The sequence below is a fragment of the Cannabis sativa genome, chromosome 4 (genome assembly GCF_029168945.1).
Source record: "Cannabis sativa cultivar Pink pepper isolate KNU-18-1 chromosome 4, ASM2916894v1, whole genome shotgun sequence".
Lineage (NCBI taxonomy): Eukaryota > Viridiplantae > Streptophyta > Magnoliopsida > Rosales > Cannabaceae > Cannabis > Cannabis sativa.
In genome coordinates, this window is record NC_083604.1 from 72655558 (window position 1) to 72676071 (window position 20514).

The 20514-nt window shown below is 31.2% G+C and overlaps 2 protein-coding genes across 2 annotated transcripts; one reads left to right on the plus strand and one right to left on the minus strand.

Annotated features, from left to right (window-relative positions):
* The first annotated feature begins 954 nt into the window (after positions 1-954).
* On the plus strand, positions 955-4120 carry LOC115712048 (thaumatin-like protein 1a). Its single transcript, XM_030640256.2, has 3 exons — positions 955-1268; positions 1371-2073; positions 3820-4120. The coding sequence occupies exons 1-3, from the start codon at positions 1202-1204 to the stop codon at positions 4025-4027; spliced, it is 978 nt and encodes a 325-aa protein (XP_030496116.2). The 5' UTR covers positions 955-1201; the 3' UTR covers positions 4028-4120.
* A 60-nt stretch (positions 4121-4180) lies between these two features.
* On the minus strand, positions 4181-20207 carry LOC115712047 (GDSL esterase/lipase EXL3). Its single transcript, XM_030640255.2, has 5 exons — positions 19785-20207; positions 19384-19517; positions 19031-19264; positions 4553-4808; positions 4181-4459 (listed from the first exon to the last, which is right to left on the minus strand). The coding sequence occupies exons 1-5, from the start codon at positions 20119-20121 to the stop codon at positions 4266-4268; spliced, it is 1155 nt and encodes a 384-aa protein (XP_030496115.2). The 5' UTR covers positions 20122-20207; the 3' UTR covers positions 4181-4265.
* Between the last annotated feature and the right edge of the window lie 307 nt (positions 20208-20514).

Below are 20514 nucleotides of genomic sequence, written 5' to 3' on the forward strand. Positions count from 1 at the left end.
CATCGGGCCAGTCATCTGACCATCGGGCCCATCGGGCCAGTCCTATAAAATGAAAAAAAATTAAAAAAAATAAAGTGGGCATCTGACCATCGGGCCGACCATCGGGCCCATCGGACCAGTCCTATAAATAGAAAAAAAATTTTAAAAATCCAAAATGGGCATCTGACCATCGGGCCAACCATCGGGCCCTACATCGGGCCCATCGGGCCAGTCCTATAAATAGAAAAAAAAATTTAAAAAATCCAAAATGGCATCAGACCATCGGGCCCTACATCGGGCCATGCATCGGACCATCGGGCCCTACATCGGGCCCATCGGGCCAGTCCTATAAATAGAAAAAAAAATTAAAAAATCCAAAATGGCATCAGACCATCGGGCCATGCATCGGACCATCGGGCCATGCATCGGGCCTTCATCTTCAAGCTCATATCAAACTAGAAAATCGAATTTTCTTGCCCAGAAAGATCACAGACCCTAGATCTACTCCATCTAACCCTAGATCTAATCAAGAATGCACATATCCAACCTAAATCTATCAACTAACAACATTTTCACCATAATCAATAAGAAAAAAAAAATTAAAAAACCGAAAGGGGAAAGGCTTGTCGCGTGCTCAGTGGATGGGTTCCCTCCGTGGGGTGGTGGGTTCGGTGGGTTCTTCGTTCGAGTGGGGAATCGTGGTGGTGCAATTTCAAACGCTAGAGAGAGAGAGAGAGAGAGAGAGAGAGAGAGAGAGAGAGAGAGAGAGTTTAGAAATGAGGGGGGTAAAATTGGGTTTAAGTAAAAGTTATCCCATTTTACAAATTATGTATAGTTTTAGATTAGGATACCAATTTTAATCCCTAATATGCATATAATTTCAAATTTCCCAAATGAGAAGAGTGGCGAGTCAACAAAAGTCGATATGAATTAAATAATTATATACATATATATTAATTTATTCCTTTCTTCATATTTGACTACTACTACATGTAGTGGCTCTGGCTCCCTCTCTATCGTTTAGTTGTGGAAACATATATTGCGGCCTAAAAGTATATAATAACTAATATCACTATGTGCATGAATAATGTTCATTATATATAAGATTGAATATATAAGCATAAATCGTGAAAAGCCTTTCCATAGCTTTAGATTAGAAGATAGGTATAGTAGTGTGTAGCTTATGCCAATTAATTAGTGATCATATTCTCATATACCAAATATGGCTTTCACTACTACTACTCCTACACTTCTCATATCTCTTCTTCTTCTTCTTCAATTTTTATCAGGTATATATATACATATAGATATATATATATAGTTTTAAATAGTATATGATCAATAAATTGTGTAGTTTCTTTTTAAACTTATTAATTTTTACATGCATGAAGGGACTCATTCTGCCACGTTCACAATCACAAACAATTGTAACTACAACGTATGGCCGGCCATTCTATCAAACTCCGGTTCCCCTCTGATTACTCCGACCGGCTTCGCCCTCGGCCCCACCGATTCCGAGGCCATCCCGGTACCGCCTAATTGGTCGGGCCGCTTATGGGGGCGAACCCACTGCGCCGCCGATATCAACGGAAAATTCACATGCCTCACCGGAGACTGCGCCACATCCTCCGTGGAGTGCGGCGGCGGAAACTTATCTCCCCCGGCAACCACAGTGGAGTTCGCTTTAACCGACAGCGCCGGACCCGCTAAGTATCTTATAAGCCTGGCCGACGGTTACAACCTGCCGTTGATGGTGGTGCCCCAAAGTGGGGCCGCCGGGACCGGAAATTGCGGGACAGTTGGATGCGTCATGGACTCGAATTCGGAGTATTTTCCGAAGGAGCTCCGAGTTACGTCGTCAAGTACAGGTACCGGTAACGGTAACGATACTACTACGTTGGCTATTAAGAGCGCGTGCGGCGGCGCGTCGGGAGCGGGGAATTGTAATTCTAATAGTAACTCGGAATTGTTCAAGAAATGGTGCCCTCAAGCTCAAGCTTCTGTTTATGATAAGAGTAGCGGAAGCACATGTCAGTCTTCTGATTTCGTCATCCATTTCTGCCCTTCTGGTTTTCCTGCCACTCGCAACAACGGGTAATATTATAAATATAATAATCTTGCTTTTAATTAATACGCACAATAAATTAATTAACTACATGGATAATTTTATTACAAAAAATAAATAAATGGGATAATTTTGTAAATATATCTGAAAATAACAAAAGAATTACGGATTTATAAATTTTTTTATAAAAATATAGACGGTTTTTGTTCATTGTATCTGTAAAAGATATATGTGAGAAAAAAAAATACAATTTTAAGTGTTTTATGTAGAACTTCCAAACTAAATTTAATTAGGGGAATTATTTTATATATATATATTTTTTAAATTTATAATTTGGGTTTTTAAAATGGTTGTAGGGCTAGTTGCGATGTTTCTATATGATTTTTTGTTGCAATTTAAGTTGCAGCGCTAGTTGCAATATGAACGTTTTTGTGTAGAATTCCGTAAAAATAAAAATAAAAAAAAAAAAAAAAAAACCGTTTTCAAATGTAAAAATAAAAAAACTCAATTTAATTATTATGACTTTTTCTTTTTCTTTTTTACAATACATACCGAATTGGTTGTATATAATCAACATATTTCTAAGTTTATCTTGAATACCCGTCATGAGTTATGTAAAGTGTATATTTCAAAAAATGATTAATTAAAATATATAAATAAATAAATAAATGATTCAATTGGAAAAGAATCAATCGCAAAAGTTAAACTAAATAATATATAAATAAGTAAATAGCTTTTAAAAGAGGAAAACTGTTTTTTTTTTAGATTTTCTTTTTGGACATATTTTTTAGATTTTAATTACACATAGCATGTAGCTATGAAAAAGCAAAAATGTCTTAATTAATACTTTTCAAGCCCAAAAAGTTTCTTCACTTACAATTATGTGTATTTGTTTTTCAAGCGCAAAAAGTTTTCTTCACTTACAATTATGTGTATTTTTTTTTTATAAATATTGTATTAAATATATAGTCTAGATAATAGTAAATGAATGAGCCTCTTACATATAAATATCGTTATTAGTGAAATTAAGTATCCGATCTTATATAATTTAATATAATAATTTTTATAGAGTATCGCTAACCAATCGTAAAACGATACGCCTAAAAAGTACTACGCACCACTGATACACAATAACAATAATTTAAATCAATTAGATAATCTACCCATTTGAATATACACAATTAATGATTTATATCATCCTTATGTTTCTATTTGATTTATACCACTTTTACAGTATTTTAGTACATAGTAAACAAATACCATACAATATTTTTATATATATATACTATTGGTGTGGTTACAACTTACCAATCCTTAATTATTAATCGTCTAAAATTTGTATGGATTTGCAAAACTTTAATTAGCCAGCTTTATTAATAATGGAGGAACTTATTTCATTTCAGAATTTCTTTAAATAATCCTAATGAGTGATAAATGATTCCTATTAAAGATTTAATTATGTGCATCATGATGTTGTTAAGTAGGACAAGTTCATAGTATTAAAAATGAAGTAATATTTTAATTTGTGTCAAGAAAATAATAATAATAAAAAAAAATGTGTTTGCCGCCTACTCCGTATATTTTGTCTGTGTATGAGAACTGGTAATTAAATGTTAAAAAGTGAGACATTATAATTATTGGTAGGTATATATAGTACATTTGAAAACACACAAGATCTCAATTAATATAAATATATTTATATATATAATTAAAGCAGAGGCTGACTCTGATGAGCTACCTACCATATTCTGATTATATTAATATATGATGAACAGTGATAATATTGGAGGAGAAGGGGCATCGTCGTCATCGGATGATCTTGGAAAAGACACAAATAAAACATTTGGAATAGTAATTGGTGTGGTGGCTGGAGTAATAGGGCTTGTGTTGATAATTTGGCTATGCCGTAAATACATAAAGAAATCTTGCACATGTACTTGTTGTGGCTTATTCTCTTGTACCATTTGTGGTGATCGTGATTGAAATGTAATATTTGGCCTCTATATTTATATTTATATATGTTGATTCAAGGTAAAATCTTAATTTGGAAGATTTTGTATTGATAATTCTCTTCAACGGGTTTCACCTAATATTGAAAGAGAGAGAGAGAGAGAGTTCAATCTAGTTTTCCTCTGCTTTTCCAATGATAACCAATAAATATCATTTAATTTTAATGTTTAAAGTTCTCAACACATAGGCTGCTTATTCACAACACAAATAATTAAAAAAAGTTGTTTATTTTATGATCAAAGACCATATGTGTGATCAATTGATAGGCTTTCTCAGAGGGATGGTAACTGTCCCAAAATAGGTATGTGGAAGCATCATTGCAACTCTGTTTAGTGAAAGGGTTGCATAGAATGCTCACCTCTATATTCCCTGTCCCACAACACCCCTTATTCGCCACTTCAAGTCCTGAAATTAATTAAACACTTTAAGTAATTAATAATGTCATAATTACTGTTAATATTCTAACAATACATACATTAATATTAGCAAAGGGCGTACCATAAGTAGCAGGGTTTTGGATGAGAGTAAGCAATGGATTATAAATATCAAGGTAGAGAAGTGTTGCTTGTGGAAGTTTGTTATTGAGTGAAGTCAATAAGGAAGAGAGCTTGGAGTTGAAGAGAATTGCTGCTTGGTTGCCTTGCTCATTACATCCTCTTGATATGTCTCCACTCAGTGTTCTCTGGGATGGCACACACCCGATTGGAGGTATACTCACTACTCCTATTCTTCTTGCTCCTTCCTTGTACAGATCCTATACATATAATTAAAGTCTTACTTTCAATATTGTTATTTATTTTTTTTTAAAAAAAAAACAAACAAAATTAACTCTATAATCTGTATTAGTACTTAATTATAGATAGTTGTTGCTGTTATAATATTTTTTAAAAAAATAATGCAATAGCGAATTTGCAGCAAAATCTACAATTGTATCCCTTTAAAAAGGATACACGGATGCACTCTTTACCTGTTTTAACATCTAGAAGAATTTTTTAATCTAATTTTCTTTCATATTCGTGTACGTTATAATTATTGTTATTGTTGAATTTAAGAATTTTTGTCCAATTTTATTAATTTGGTAATTGTTTATGTAAAGACTCAGTTTTGACTCAGAAATAAAAAAAATGTATATATATAATAATAAGTAAGAAACTGACCTTCCTCTCTCTCTCTCTCTCTCTCTCTCTCTCTCTCTCTCTCTCTCTCTCTCTCTCTCTCTCTCTCTCTCTCTCTCTCTCTCTCTCTCTCTCTCTCTCTCTCTCTCTCTCTCTCTCTCTTCAAACCACAAAAGAAAAACTCACAAACACAATTGCCAATGTAACTCCGGTGACCACTCTTTGGCCACCGCCCGTCCCCACGCGTCAGACCATTCAAATTTCCAAGCGCCGACGAGCTCAACTCCCAAGTGGCGCCGCCCCTTTCGCCACCGTTAGCCCCAGATCCCAAGTTAAAATTTGTAGGTTCAAATTTTGACAGGATTTTTCGGCCACCTCTGGTGTCCGTTTGATGAGTCATTGTCACCACTAGAATTAGCTTGTCTAGAACAATCTACATTAAGCTATTTTACTCAGCCCACTACTTTTTTCGGTGGCGTTTTTGTAGCTCTGCTCTTTTTTAGCGATATCGTGTATCATTTCGATAAATGGTTAGCATGAGTGTGATCTACTCGTCGAGGGTGGTCGTTTTGATATATACTACCTCTGTTTTTGGTAACATTTTCGGTACACCGATTTCTTCCGCCACTGATAGTTAATGTGCACTGTTTAGGTGATGTTTCAAAACTCTAAACTTTAAATATAGTCATATTATATGTCGTTGGACTCGATTTTGAATGTAGAATACAATGATCATAATTATTTAGCCATTTGATGGTATAGGTGAGAGTGATATTTAAGATTGGACTAAACAATTGGAGCTGGGGACTTGAGAGCTTAGGATCGTCTTTTTGGATAAAGTTTAACGACTTGGGTGTTAGGTTTTATGCCCTAAATAAAACTCTTTACAATCTGATTAGTTATCAATATAAGAAATTTGAAGTGATTGATGTTTGCATGAATTTTACATGCTAATGGTTTAATATGTTTAATATGTTTATTACATTCATACACACAAGATCAGTTAAATCCAGATCATATGTTTATTCACAATTACAGTATCGTCAACACAGTGGAATGTGTTTGTGATCATATGAATCAAAAGTTTTGGTCCCTGTTTCATCAGTGTTATTGGATTTACACTAATGTGATAATCAGCGATGATGTGTACTTACACTTGGAGTAAGTGTTATGTTCTTTCCAGGACATTAGTAAAGTATACTAGTTTCGAATGTATGGAGTATACATTGAATTTGGACCGATATTGCAACTAAGTTAAGATATTACAAACTTACCGTTATACATATCTTTCCAAGTCAATATCGATTAGTTGATCTTAAGATTGAAAAGAATCTAAATCCCGATATGCTTGGGCTCGACTCAGAGTGCTATTCATGTTCTTTGATTTATTAGTTAAGCCTACTTGGGTCGGGGTGATTCGTATATTTTGGGAACATGATAGTATGATTGAGTGGGAGTGCTGACCATAAATATGGAATCTATAGCCTATTTGGTGTATAGAAGTTAAGTGATGATTCCCTTCGAGCTTAGCAAATAGAAGTAAATGGATGAGCTCTTGTTTAACTGACTAATTATTAGATCATTAAACACCATTTACAGGTAGCTAAGTGTTTTAAGGGGCAAAATACATTGAGGGGTGAGAACGGTAAAGAAATCCCATCTCGATGTAAATCATCTATATAGAGGATCTTTAAATCACAATAAGATTATAACAATGGTTAAATGAGATAGTATATTGGTATCGTGAAACATACAATATGCTCTATATAAGTACGAGAGTGCAATTCTAAGTTCTAAGAGTGGATTCAACGAAGAATTAATAAGTAGGAATTTACTTGGTAAATTTGGTTCACTTATTGGAAGCTCAGCATATAGATCCATGGTCCCCATTCTAGTTGAGAACATTCTGCTTATAAGACTCATTAATTGATTCGTGATTGATCAATTATAATTCTAAAGTTAGACTATGTCGATTTTATGAATTTTCACTATTCGGGGGTGAAATTGTAAGAAAAGAGTTTTACGGGTTTATTTATTTATTAATGGACTTTATATGTCTAATTAATAATTAAATTAAATGACAATATTATTTAATAATGTATTTTAATTATTAAATAATTAGTTTTGGCATTTTAAAGGTTAGAATTGGAAAATTGGCATTTTTGAGAAAATAGAGATAAAATTTGATAAAATTGCAAAATTAAGTGGGGCCCATTACAACACCTATGGCCGGCCACTTATAAGGCTTTTTCAAATTATTATTTTATTATTTTAATGCCAAATAATTCTAAACCTAAACCTAGTAAGTTGCCTATAAATAGAAAGTGATGGCTCAGTCAAATCATAAGTTTTCATAAGCCTTTACGACGAAATTTCTCTCTTCAGAAAAAACTGAGCCTTCCCTCACTCTCTACCTTGGCCGAAACCTCTCTCCCTCTTTTCCTTCATCTTTTTTGTGACCCTAGTGAAAGAGTAAGTGCCCACACACAGTAAGCAGTAACTCAATCATAGATTGGAAGACGCGAAGGATCAAAGCTTGAAGAAGAAGGAGATTCGGGCTCAGATCTTGATTATACTCTGCTACGAAAAGGAATCAAGGGTTAGAGATCCGAGTGGAAGGAGACATTTATTCAGCTGCATCAATGTAAGGTTTTCTTAACTTTATATGTGTTTATTTTATCGTTTTAGAAAGTTCATATTTAGGGTGTTAATAAACATACTTGTGAGTAGATCTAAGATCTGGTAAAATAATTCCCAACAAGCTGGCCTCGAGCCATGGTAATTGATTTACTTGCATGTAATTTGGACTTTAAAACGATTGTTTGTATGTTCTTTGGATGGTATTATGTTGTATTGAGTGTTATTTGATGATTGATTGATGATTATGAAATTTTCGTGAAAAATAATTGTTATTTCGGTTCTGGAATTATTTTTATTGGATAGTATGGAAAAAATTAAGCAAGTTAGCCTTTTACAGAACTCAATTTGGATTTTATTTGAATTAGTTATGATTTTTGGAAGATTTGACAAAATCGGTTTGTCTTGATAGTTTCATGATCGCAGAGCTGTCCGTACAGTTTCGAATTTTTTCAATTTTCTTCAATTTTTCATACCTTTTCATGGAATTAACTTCCAATTTTTTGTATGGTTTTATATATATACTATTACTATTCCTAATTCAATTCTAATTATCATTTTGAATTAATTTAATATTTTTTTTTAATTTAATTCAAGATATTAGTGTAATTTGAATTTGAATAACTAAGATTTATCTTTTTGCTTAAAAATCTATCTTATTTTTAAATTTGATTATATTTTTTTTAAATTTAAGGTCAGATATTTTTTGATATTTAAAATATCTTTTAAGATATTTATAATATCTTTTAAGATATTTAAAAATATCTTATCTTTTAAGATATTTATAATATCTTTTAAAGATATTTATAATATCTTTTAATATATTTAAAAATATCCTATCTTTTAAGATATTTTAAAAATATCTTATCTATTAAGATTTTTTAAATCTTTTTGATATTTTGACATTATTTAAATTTAAAATAAGATATTTATAATCATGTAATTTTAAATAGATATAAGATATTTTGCTAACTTTTAAATTTTGTTATTTTATTTATTTAAATTAAATTTAAAAATGCGAAAAAGATATTTTATTTATCTTTTCTAATTTTTATTTAATTTTTATTTTTAAAATAACATTTAATTTTTAAAAAGTAGTTAGCAAATTTTGAAATGATATTTAGGTTGGTTGAAACCTAATTTTTCAAATAGTAGGTTTAATTTTAAATTTTTTTTTAAAATAATTTCGAAATTTTAAATATTTTTTTTTTTCGAAATTAATTAATTTTTTTTCGAAATTAATTAAAATATTTTATTTAATTATTTATTTTTCGAAATTATTTATTTAAAATTAAATAAATCCTACTTCCAACTATCCAGCTAACCTTGTTGCGGTGAGTATGTGTTTTTAGCTTGTATGTAAGTTTTAAAAACCTATTATTACTTGATCGCAAATAGCCATGGTTACTTTTTGCCGCATCTAATGATCTGATGGCTCCCTTGGTCAAGTAAATAATTTGTAACAGGTAAATTTTACAATATTCTTTCATCTGTGTATGACCTAGCAACATGATAGGATCCATCCAAAGTGTGCAATGTGAGCCTATATGTTTATTTTATTATATAGATGCATATAGGTTGTTGCTAAATAAAATGTCACACCATGATAGATTTTATTTAGGTCCATTTAGTTATTGGACCTATTCAATTAATAACAGTTATTCATTTTAAGGTTAAATTCCTCTCTTTTGGGCCTTGTGTGAGAGTTGGGTGCCATAGAAGTGGGTACGACATCTTGAACCCGGCACCCCCTCACATGAACTACCCCAATTGTGAAGGCCCATTTGCACGATTTGAATAGCATCGTACTAGGTTAATTATAATAGTTTGACCTAATAAAATTGAATTAGCAACATAATTAACTTTTAAAATATATGAAATTTATTTTCATTTTAATATTTTAAAGTTAATTTTAAGAAAACACTTTTAGTTTAGATATTATTTCTAGATAAACTATTTGTATTTTTCTTGTATTTAATTAAATATAGAATTTTAACTAACTAAGATTCTTTCTGGAGCTTATTTAATTAAATATTCCTATTTAAGTTATAAATTAGTTGTATCAGCGATTTTTCTTAACTAACTTAAATTTGAATATTTGATTTAAATTTTAAATCAAGTTGAGGAATCTTAGGCATTAGTTATTAAAGATTCTTAAGATATTTTTTTAAGTTAATATCTTTTCAAATATTAACTTGAAATGGAATATCTTAGATATTTTTTTTGTTAATATCTTTTCAAATATTAACTTTAAAAGATATCTTCAAATTAAGTGGTTACAACTTAATTTGTGATATTTAATTAAATCTAGATTTGAAATTATTTAAGTTTAAGATTTTTTCTATATAACTTAAATTAGATATTTTTCAAATTTTTGAAAAGATACTTAGTCAAATAAGATATTTTCTAGATAGTAATTTCTAGACTACTTATTATTTCTAATACTTATATAGGAAAATATTATACTTTTGTGAAATTAATTATTTAAATAATTAATTTTGGTACAATTTTATTAAGTATATTTTTCCTAGTATTAAATAGAAATTAATAATTAAGGCTTCTCTACACTTAATTATTTATTTCTTGAATTTAATACAATTAATTAAGTTGAAAAATCTAAATATCTAAGTTGATTTTCATCATGATACTTAAATATTTATTGATTTTTCATGACACTTAATTAAATAGAAAATTAATTTTAGGTTGAAATTTAATTTTTCAACTTAAATTTAAATAATTTTCAAAATATATATTTTTCTTTATTTTATTAATCAATTTCGAAATTGCATTTTAATTATGCAATATTTTCGAATTTTTTTTGAAAAATAGATTGAGTTGTAAATTAATTATTTATTTTAATTAATTCTTGGACCAACTCAAGTCAATGATTTTTTCATTTAATAGATTAATTTAAAATAAGTGAATTTAAAATATATATATTATTAGAAATTGAATTAACTAGTCAAAAGAATATCTAGATAGGTGATATTTTTGCTTGAAGTATTGCTTTTCTATTTTTATTATTTTCGAAAATTGTATAATTTTTTTTATACTTAATTTTCGAACCCAATAAATATATTCTCAAAGGAAATTTTTAAGTTGTTAATTATTTATTTAATTCATCTTAAATTAATTTCCTTAATATTTATATTTAAGATTATTACTAAGATGGAAATAATTAATTTTATTTCAATCACCATCTAGTATAATTTTATAAATATTATATTAAATTCTTATTTTTGAATTTTAATTCTTAAATAGAATTTAATGAGATTTATTTATTAGAATAATAAGAAAATACATTTTAAACAATGAGCTTTATTATTATTAAGATATTCGATCTCCATTGTGGGTTTTACACCGCGTTTGTTTTAGTGAGTAATCCTCCTTTAATGGAGGAACGTTCATTAGCAATTTCGCACCGTTTAATCTCGCATGATAAGTGGTTTGTAAAGTGTTTTATATGGTATAGATCACCCTAATGGTGGCGACCATATTTGACTTGCAAATTGCGAAACAATGGTAGAAGCTCATGAGATAGAATAGCCTTGACTCTCGCCAAACGGACAACGCCGGATTCGATCTTGATCGAATAAAAGGTTGCTAGAATGTTTAACATTTTAGATGAGCTGACAACTCTATTCAATGGATGGTAGCTTTGACTCTCGCCTAAACGGGACACTGATATCAGTTTGTTGAAAACCTTGGAAATTATTTAGGATTGAATTTTTAAGTATTTTCTCATATCATTCCTACTTGCTATGTGCTTATAATTTCTGAATTGATTTTGTGTGTTAAACCATTATTAATTTCTATTTGTTGATTTCTATTATTTTGTAGTATCCCGTTTGTCAAAATGAATCCCATGTTATCACTTTGTTGATGAAAATAAGCCGAATGGATCTAACTTTAATAAATGGAATGAGAACATTAATATTGCTCTCATAGGAGAAAGTGCCTTGTTTGTTTTAGCGAGCCGTCACTGAAGTGCACAGGGATAATGCATCCAAAGTGTTGTGAAAGAAAAGTATGAGCGTTGGCGGAAGGCAAATGACAAAGCTCTATACTTTATGCTTTCTAGCATGGTTGACACCCTCAAAACTCGGTTTTTCTAAAACGAGAGAAGGTCGCCGAAGTTATGACGAAGTTAAATGAGCTATTCGGTAAGGCATCACTTCGGTCACGCTTTTGACGCGACTAAGAAGTACATTAACGCACGGATGGAACCTCATCAAAACGTGCGTGATCATGTTCTCCTCATGTCCAGATTATTTCCAAGAAGCCCGGGATCATGGTCTTGAAATGGACGGTGCTACTCAAGTAAGTCTTATCTTGAACGAATTGACTCAAACATTTCTACCATACACATCAAATTATGTCATGAATAAGAAGGAAATTGACTTTCATGAATTAGTCAATGACCTTCAAACTTATGAAAATTTGATTGGAGGACCCAAGAAGAAAGGGAGTAAACCTCATCCCGGTAATGGTAATGGGACGATGAAACACGAAGCAAATGTCGCCTGCAGCTTCAAAGCCCAAATCGAAGAAGAAGTGGAAGAACACCAAGAAGCGAACAAAAGTCATGAAAAAGACTCGCTCCTTCGGTGATGCTACACTTAAAGGAAAGTGTTTCCACTGCAATGAAAAAGGCCATTGGAAACCCCAATGTCCTAAACTTCTTGCAAAGAAACAAGGTATTTCCTTTCATAAACTTTAAGAGTTTTAGTGAATTATTATCCAATTGGATTTATAATTACGGACTAACTTTGTTTATTTGTTTTCTTCTTCTTATAAAGGCCAAGCTTACTTGAACTCAATTGAGTTGGATCGACAAGTATTTGGACCAAGGGTGAAATCGCTCCAGATGAAGATGAAGCTCTTCAATTTATTTTTTGAATTAATTGTTTTAGTTTAAAGACAATTTGGATTTCAAATTTTAGTTAGGATATTTATCCTCGTTTCTCTCATATTGTTGCAATATTTTTTTTATCATTAATAAAGTTTTATTTTTTTTTTCGAAATTCCCTATTGCAATTTATGAGATTGAGCTTCATTTAATTCTATCTTCATCAATTATTACCACATTATATTTATATGTTTGTATGTGTAAGTGTTTTTATTATTGATGCAAATTCTATAATATTTACAACTCTTCATAGAGTTATATTATATAAACACTAGAAATTATTTCTATGTTTATCAATAATTGTTCATTCTCATACAATTATTAAGAATTTGTTTAATAAAAGGATCTTATGATACGATAGGGGTGGAGAAAAGTTAAGAAAACTATGCGGTTCAACGATCTTTTATATCTAATGAACTCGGATAGTATTCAACTCCACATAAACTCTATCACACGAGAGAATCATGATCTTTACAACCTTTAGGGGTGGATCATAATCTCTATATACTTAGGGGTGGAGATTTTCCATAGTACCCTAAATGTATATTCTTAGGGGTGGAGTCTATTCCACAATTCCCTATGAAACACATATCTTGTTTAAACATAGAAGTAATATAATGAGTCAGCTATTGTCAATATAAATTCTTGATCTTGATTGTATGTTCCATTTCGTTTTTTTTACTGTTGTAAGTAAAAGCATGATACCTTTGAAAGTTCTTTGTTAAAGTTTCACACTACCTTAATTGAGTGGGAGAATTTTAAAGTTCTATACCCATCTTCATTAGGTTGATAATTGTGATAGGTACTTAAGAACACTACTGAAAAGCAAATCTAACCATTCACATGGATAGGTATAGCTTATCAGAATTATGAGAATAAGATAAAGAACTCTAGTTCAGTCCATTCGAATGACTTGAGCCAAGAATTCTTAATCCTCATAAAATTTGATGGTATCTTAATTTTGATTACTTTATCTCTGGCATGAATTTTTCACTTCAAATACTAGTCTGCCATGTTGATGACTTAGTCTTAACTTAAAGTTTCAGACTAATACAAAAGTCACAACTAGGTAACTCTCCAAACAATCAGAGGTTAAAAGTATTATTTAACCAGACATATCCGTTTATTGAGTGGGAGCTATCTGAGATGTAATCAAATAGGGAACATTAGAAGATATTCAAGAAGGATTTATGAAAGTGATCTATATGTCGTATATTAAGGAAGCGTGTATCGTTGTCTTTGTATCACACCATCTAATTTCGAAATTCTTAAGATGGTGCTTACTTTGGGGGTGGAGGAATTATTGTATAATAATTCAAGCTCTACCAGAGAAGAACTATAACTTGGTCTATTCGAAAATACCAGAAAGTTATATCACTGAAGAAAAGTCTACACCGTATTATCTCGATTACATATTTTAAAATATGAGAGATATGTCCTTCCGTTAATTCGTATGTACTTTTAAAACGGTAAAGATCTCGGTATCCCTTGACGAGTAAAGCATATAGTAAAGGATGTTTCATAAGAGTATTTATGAACTAGTTTCCGGAAGTTTGGGTGGATTCAAATATACTACACTTGATCCGAAGATCAAGACATCGTATTGACCTATTTGCTAGCTTGTTTTATATTAGTGCAAGTGGGAGTTTGTTAGGTTTTATGCCCTAAATAAAACTCTTTACAATCTGATTAGTTATCAATATAAGAAATTTGAAGTGATTGATGTTTGCATGAATTTTACATGCTAATGGTTTAATATGTTTAACATGTTTATTACATTCATACACACAAAATCAATTAAATCCAGATCATATGTTTATTCACAATTACAGTATCGTCAACACGATGGAATGTGTTTGTGATCATATGAATCAAAAGTTTTGGTCCTGTTTCATCAGTGTTATTGGATTTACACTAATGTGATAATCAGCGATGATGTGTACTTACACTTGGAGTAAGTGTTATGTTCTTTCCAGGACATTAGTAAAGTATACTAGTTTCGAATGTATGGAGTATACACCGATATTGCAACTAAGTTAAGATATTTCCAACTTGCCGTTATACATATCTTTCCAAGTCAATATCAGTAGTTGATCTTAAGATTGAACAGAATCTAAATCTTGATATGCTTGGGCTCAACTCAGGAGTGTTATTCATGTTCTTTGATTTATTAGTTAAGCCTACTTTTGGGTCAGGGTGATACGTATATTTTGGGAACATGATAGTATGATTGAGTGGGAGTGCTGAACATAAATATGGAATCTATAGCTTCTACTGGTGTATAGAAGTTAAGTGATGATTCCCTTCGAGCTTAGCAAATAGAAGTAAATGGATGAGCTCTTGTTTAACTGACTAATTATTAGATCACTAAACACCATTTACAGGTAGCTAAGTGTTTTAAGGGGCAAAATACATTGAGGGGTGAGAACGGTAAAGAAATCCCATCTCGATGTAAATCATCTATATAGAGGATCTTTAAATCACAATAAGATTATAACAATGGTTAAATGAGATAGTATATTGGTATCGTGAAACATACAATATGCTCTATATAAGTCTGAGAGTGCAATTCTAAGTTCTAAGAGTGGATTCAACGAAGAATTAATAAGTAGGAATTTACTTGGTAAATTTGGTTCACTTATTGGAAGCTCAGCATATAGATCCATGGTCCCCATTCTAGTTGAGAACATTCTGCTTATAAGACTCATTAATTGATTCGTGATTGATCAATTATAATTCTAAAGTTAGACTATGTCTGATTTTATGAATTTTCACTATTCAGGGGTGAAATTGTAAGGAAAAGAGTTTTCTGGGTTTATTTATTTATTAATGGACTTTATATGTCTAATTAATAATTAAATTAAATGACAATATTATTTAATAATGTATTTTAATTATTAAATAATTAGTTTTGGCATTTTAAAGGTTAGAATTGGAAAATTGGCATTTTTGAGAAAATAGAGATAAAATTTGATAAAATTGCAAAATTAAGTGGGGCCCATTACAACACCTATGGCCGGCCACTTATAAGGCTTTTTCAAATTATTATTTTATTATTTTAATGCCAAATAATTCTAAACCTAAACCTAGTAAGTTGCCTATAAATAGAAAGTGATGGCTCAGTCAAATCATAAGTTTTCATAAGCCTTTCTGACAGAAATTTCTCTCTTCAGAAAAACTGAGCCTTCCCTCACTCTCTACCTTGGCCGAAACCTCTCTCCCTCTTTTCCTTCATCTTTTTCGTGACCCTAGTGAAAGAGTAAAGTGCTCACACACAAGAAGCGCAACTCAATCATAGATTGGAAGACTGTGAAGGATCAAAGCTTGAAGAAGAAGGAGATTCGGGCTCAGATCTTGATTATACTCTGCTACAGAAAGGAATCAAGGGTTAGAGATCTGAGTGGAAGGAGACATTTATTCCGCTGCATCAATGTAAGGTTTTCTTAACTTTATATGTGTTTATTTTATCGTTTTAGAAAGTTCATATTTAGGATGTTAATAAACATACTTGTGAGTAGATCTAAGATCCTGGTAAAATAATTCCCAACATTGGGAGAGGTAGGGACTTAACTTGAATATTGGACTTGATTTTATATGTGTTGAATAACATTAGATATATTCTAATTTTTATGATTTGCAAATTGTTTGAAAAATTAAATACTTAATCTGTGTATTTTTCTGGTCTGTCCTGGAGCATTGAGTGCCAAATATTTTTTTGTACAAATATTTAAGCATGTTTTAATTTTTGGATTTATTCAAAATACAACCGTTGGCTATCGAATTTTGTAGAAAATAAAAAGTAATATGTTCTTTTGTTATTCTTATTATTTGCCTATTTTTAGTTATACTGATGAGAGCCATGTTGATCGTGATTTGTGCATATTGTTGTTTCACGACCTAGTCTCTGTGTCATCATAGGTAGATCAGCGGTGCACTCACCTATAGTTGAAAGACCTAGAATCTGTACAGTGAGTGAATTGAATTTGAGCCATAGTATTATAGTGGTTATCAGGTGCGACTACCCCAATTTTTGGATGTTATTTTCTATGATTGGTATTGAGAGCTAGGAGTCTAGTAGACGGTGTGATATGTATTTGAAGCTTGATTTTATGATTATTTGTGGTCCCTCTATCTTATTTATGTATTTTGACAATAGTGATGAGATGTTTTATTTTTAAAAGCTAATCATGCAGGAATTTTTATTAAGCCGAGGGTCCTTTGATATTAGTTGTTTTTCTACTGGGCTTTATAAGCTCACCTCCTATTTCTCCTATTCCAGGAACTCTATTTGATGATATTGGATGAGGATGGTACCGTTGAGGAAAAAAAATTGTTATTATTTTGGTCTTATTCTATTTATCAAACTTTTCAATGAAACTGATTTTGTATTTAAGCTTGAATGGATGGTCTGGATGACTTAAATTAGCTATGTAGTAGTTAGAAATGAGAAATAATAGATGTTAGATATTATTTTGGTATTTTATTGACTTATTAAATATATATATTTAGTGACTACATAATTGTGAGGATATTATTGTCCTTTTATATTAATGAGTGGTCCTGATTTTGTCACTAATATTTTCTTATCAATATATAGGAGTTAATCCATTATTTTTAAATAAGTATAATTAAAGGGTCATTTATAAGCATTATCTTCCTACAATGGTCAAAGTGTGCCCTTTGACCACCCAAGTTATGGATATTACATATCTGCCACAGTTTAGGGCTCGGGTTGTGACATTTTATATACTAAATCATGCTCCCTAGACTTTGATATCTACCAAATTATGTCCCTCAAAATTTGATGTGTATCAAATTATTAATGTCTTAAATGTTCAGGGGACATGATTTGGTACATGTCAAAGTTCGGGAGCAAAAATCCTAATTAGCTTAATTTGTAACACTTAACCTTTGAAATCTACTTTTTGTGGTAAACCCTCCAAACTATCATTCCATTTTAGCTTTTACACTTATATCAAAAAAAAATATCTTAAGTGTCAAGTAAACTGCATAAGTATTCACAAAATCACAAGTGTATACGTGGTAAAGTGCACGTAAGTTTAATTGTTTAATTATTATAAAAAAATATTTAAAAATTATAAATAAAACAATAATTAAATAAATAAATTTGTGCTTAAGAAAAATAAATAAATAAATTTTATTTTTTTCCTTTTCTTTTCTTCTTCTTCTTCAACCATCAGACTGTTCCTTCTGCGAGACCCAAAACCTAGGCGATCATGGTCTTCTTCTTTTTCTGTCACACTCTCTTCATTTCCCTTTTCCTTTCTGTGCAACCACTGCACAGCCATGGCAAGGCCACCTCCGACCATTTACAACCCAAACAAACCCCAAAACCTGGTTCTCGATCCTTCAAAACCAAAACCCTAAAATTTTGCTTCCTCTCTCAGTCACTTTCTCGCGCTCGCTCTCCTCTCTCGTCTATCTCTCTCTTTGACGAAAAGGGCAACGAGCCACAAGGCTCCATCTCTGAATCAATTTTGACTCTCAAAGATGGCTTCCTTGCTCGTCACTTCACATTAATTCATCCTTCTGCGATCGCTATCAACCTTAGTTCTTCTGGGTTCATGGCTTACTCTCTTGATAAACAAAACTCTCTTATACCAAGGTATAGGTTTTATTGCATATGACCATTTCTCACATTTTGGCCTTGGGAAACCTTTGATACTATTTTCCTTCCATATTTTTGGTAATGGTGGAACCCTAACGGGTTCGAATTGGATTTCTCGGCTCTTAAATCGGGGGTTTTAAGAGCAAAAAATGTGTTGTAAGGTATTGGTATTGTTGTATTGAAATGGTCCTTAAAATCTAAATAATTAGCACAATTTTCTCTATTTTTTAGATCTGCATATGTATTTTTTTGTTTGATTTAGGGAAAATATTGGTGGTCGTGGTGGTAATGATAGTGTGGTTGTGATAATGGTAGTAGTTGTGGTGTGACGATGGTGATGATTGCACCATGAAGGTGCGGCGTTAATGGAGGTGGTGTGACGGTGGTGGTGTTAACGGAGGTGGTGTGACGGTGGTGGTGTGGTGGTTGTTGTGGGGTGAGTGTTGAATGTCTTTGAAGGTTGAAGAAGGAAGAAGAAAAAAAAATTACTATTTTTTATTTATTTTAAATTTTAATTTTATTTTTTTAAAAATTTTTAAATAATTTTTATGATATTTAAATAATTAATATTGTGGACCACTAAATTTCCAAGAGATTTGGCATGCATTTAAATTTTAAATGAGATATGAAAAAAAAAAAAACCATATTGAAGTTGGTTAGTTTATAGATGATAAAATATATAGGACCTGTATGAAACTTGAGGCTGATTCAGCCATGAGATCGGTATATGCAGGAATATCATAATGAGGCTGTCTGAATGGGGTAGTGAGATAAGTATTGGCAATGTCATCACTCCCTAAACAAATTAAGAATATGCTTTTCGATACTATCATCCCTGCTCTGCTTTCTCCAACTCCTGCCTTTATCTTTCTTATCACATCTTTAAACATCTCTAATTGATCTGATAATGATAACACAGACTAATAACAATATATATATATAAAGAAAATGTAATTAGTATCTGATTTTTCTACACCTAAATTAAAAATAAAATAAAATAATAAGTGGATAATATAGAGACATGTATGTATATATATACCACTACTTGAGATGTGAGAGGATCATATCCTGAACCACCTGAGGCAAAACTCACTCCAGTAAGAAGGTCTTTAAGTTGAAGACTTGGATCCAGGTAAGCAGGCAAAAGCTTCTTGATATTAAGTATTTCATCAGCTACATACACAATAATTAGCTATTTATCAATTCACATTCTTTTTATATCTGTATTTATTTAGCTGTCTATAGATAATTTCACATTGGTTAGTAATAAATACTCGATCCAATCATTCCCTAACTAGTTAGTTTTATTAGATTGAGTTAGCCCCAATAACTTTGATGGACATGCAATCTAAGCTAGAATATGTATTAACAAAGAGAAAGGGTATGTACATTTAGCTGTAAATTAGATAATTAGTACACAATTTATATGTATATATGTACCTAAAATATCTGTGGGAATCCTTCCATTGCTAAACCTTCCAGTAGGGATGCCTCCAATGAAGTTTCTCCCATAAGGTGGGAAATTGCATTTAACAATGGTTTTGAGGTAGTTATTGTTGCCTGGATCTATAATGGAATCTCCAAAAGCAAACAATGCAGGAACTACTGTTTGGTTCAAGGTCATTACTTTTGTTGCACCAATAACGCCCATATTATTATTATTGTTATTGTTATGACCATATAGTATGGAAATAATAACAAAGAAAAATACTTTGATCAACCCAATACAAACAGAAGGAGCAGAGTTTGCTGCTGGGGAGATCAGAAACTCATTCATTGTTGTGCTTAATTGTAAAAACTTTCTTTTCTTTTTTGGTGATGAAAGTTGAATAATGCTGCCAAGCTTTATTATTTATTGGACTCACAACGTACTGGTTATTTATTGGACTCACAAAGCTTTATTATTTCTTTTTCTTTTTTGTTAGGTATTGGTCCATTTATGTATGTGGCGAAGGTGAATCTTACATTCAATGGTATATATATAAATATAAATAAAATATTAAGTAGAAGTTTAGGTGGTGGAAGAAATTTTGGGCGCTGAATATCCCATCAAAAGTCAAAAATTTTCTTTAGAGAGCCATTCATGACTGCTTGCCTGTGGCTGATATTTTACATATAAGACACATTGCGGATTCCCCTATCTATTCTTTGTGCCACCGTGATAAAGAAA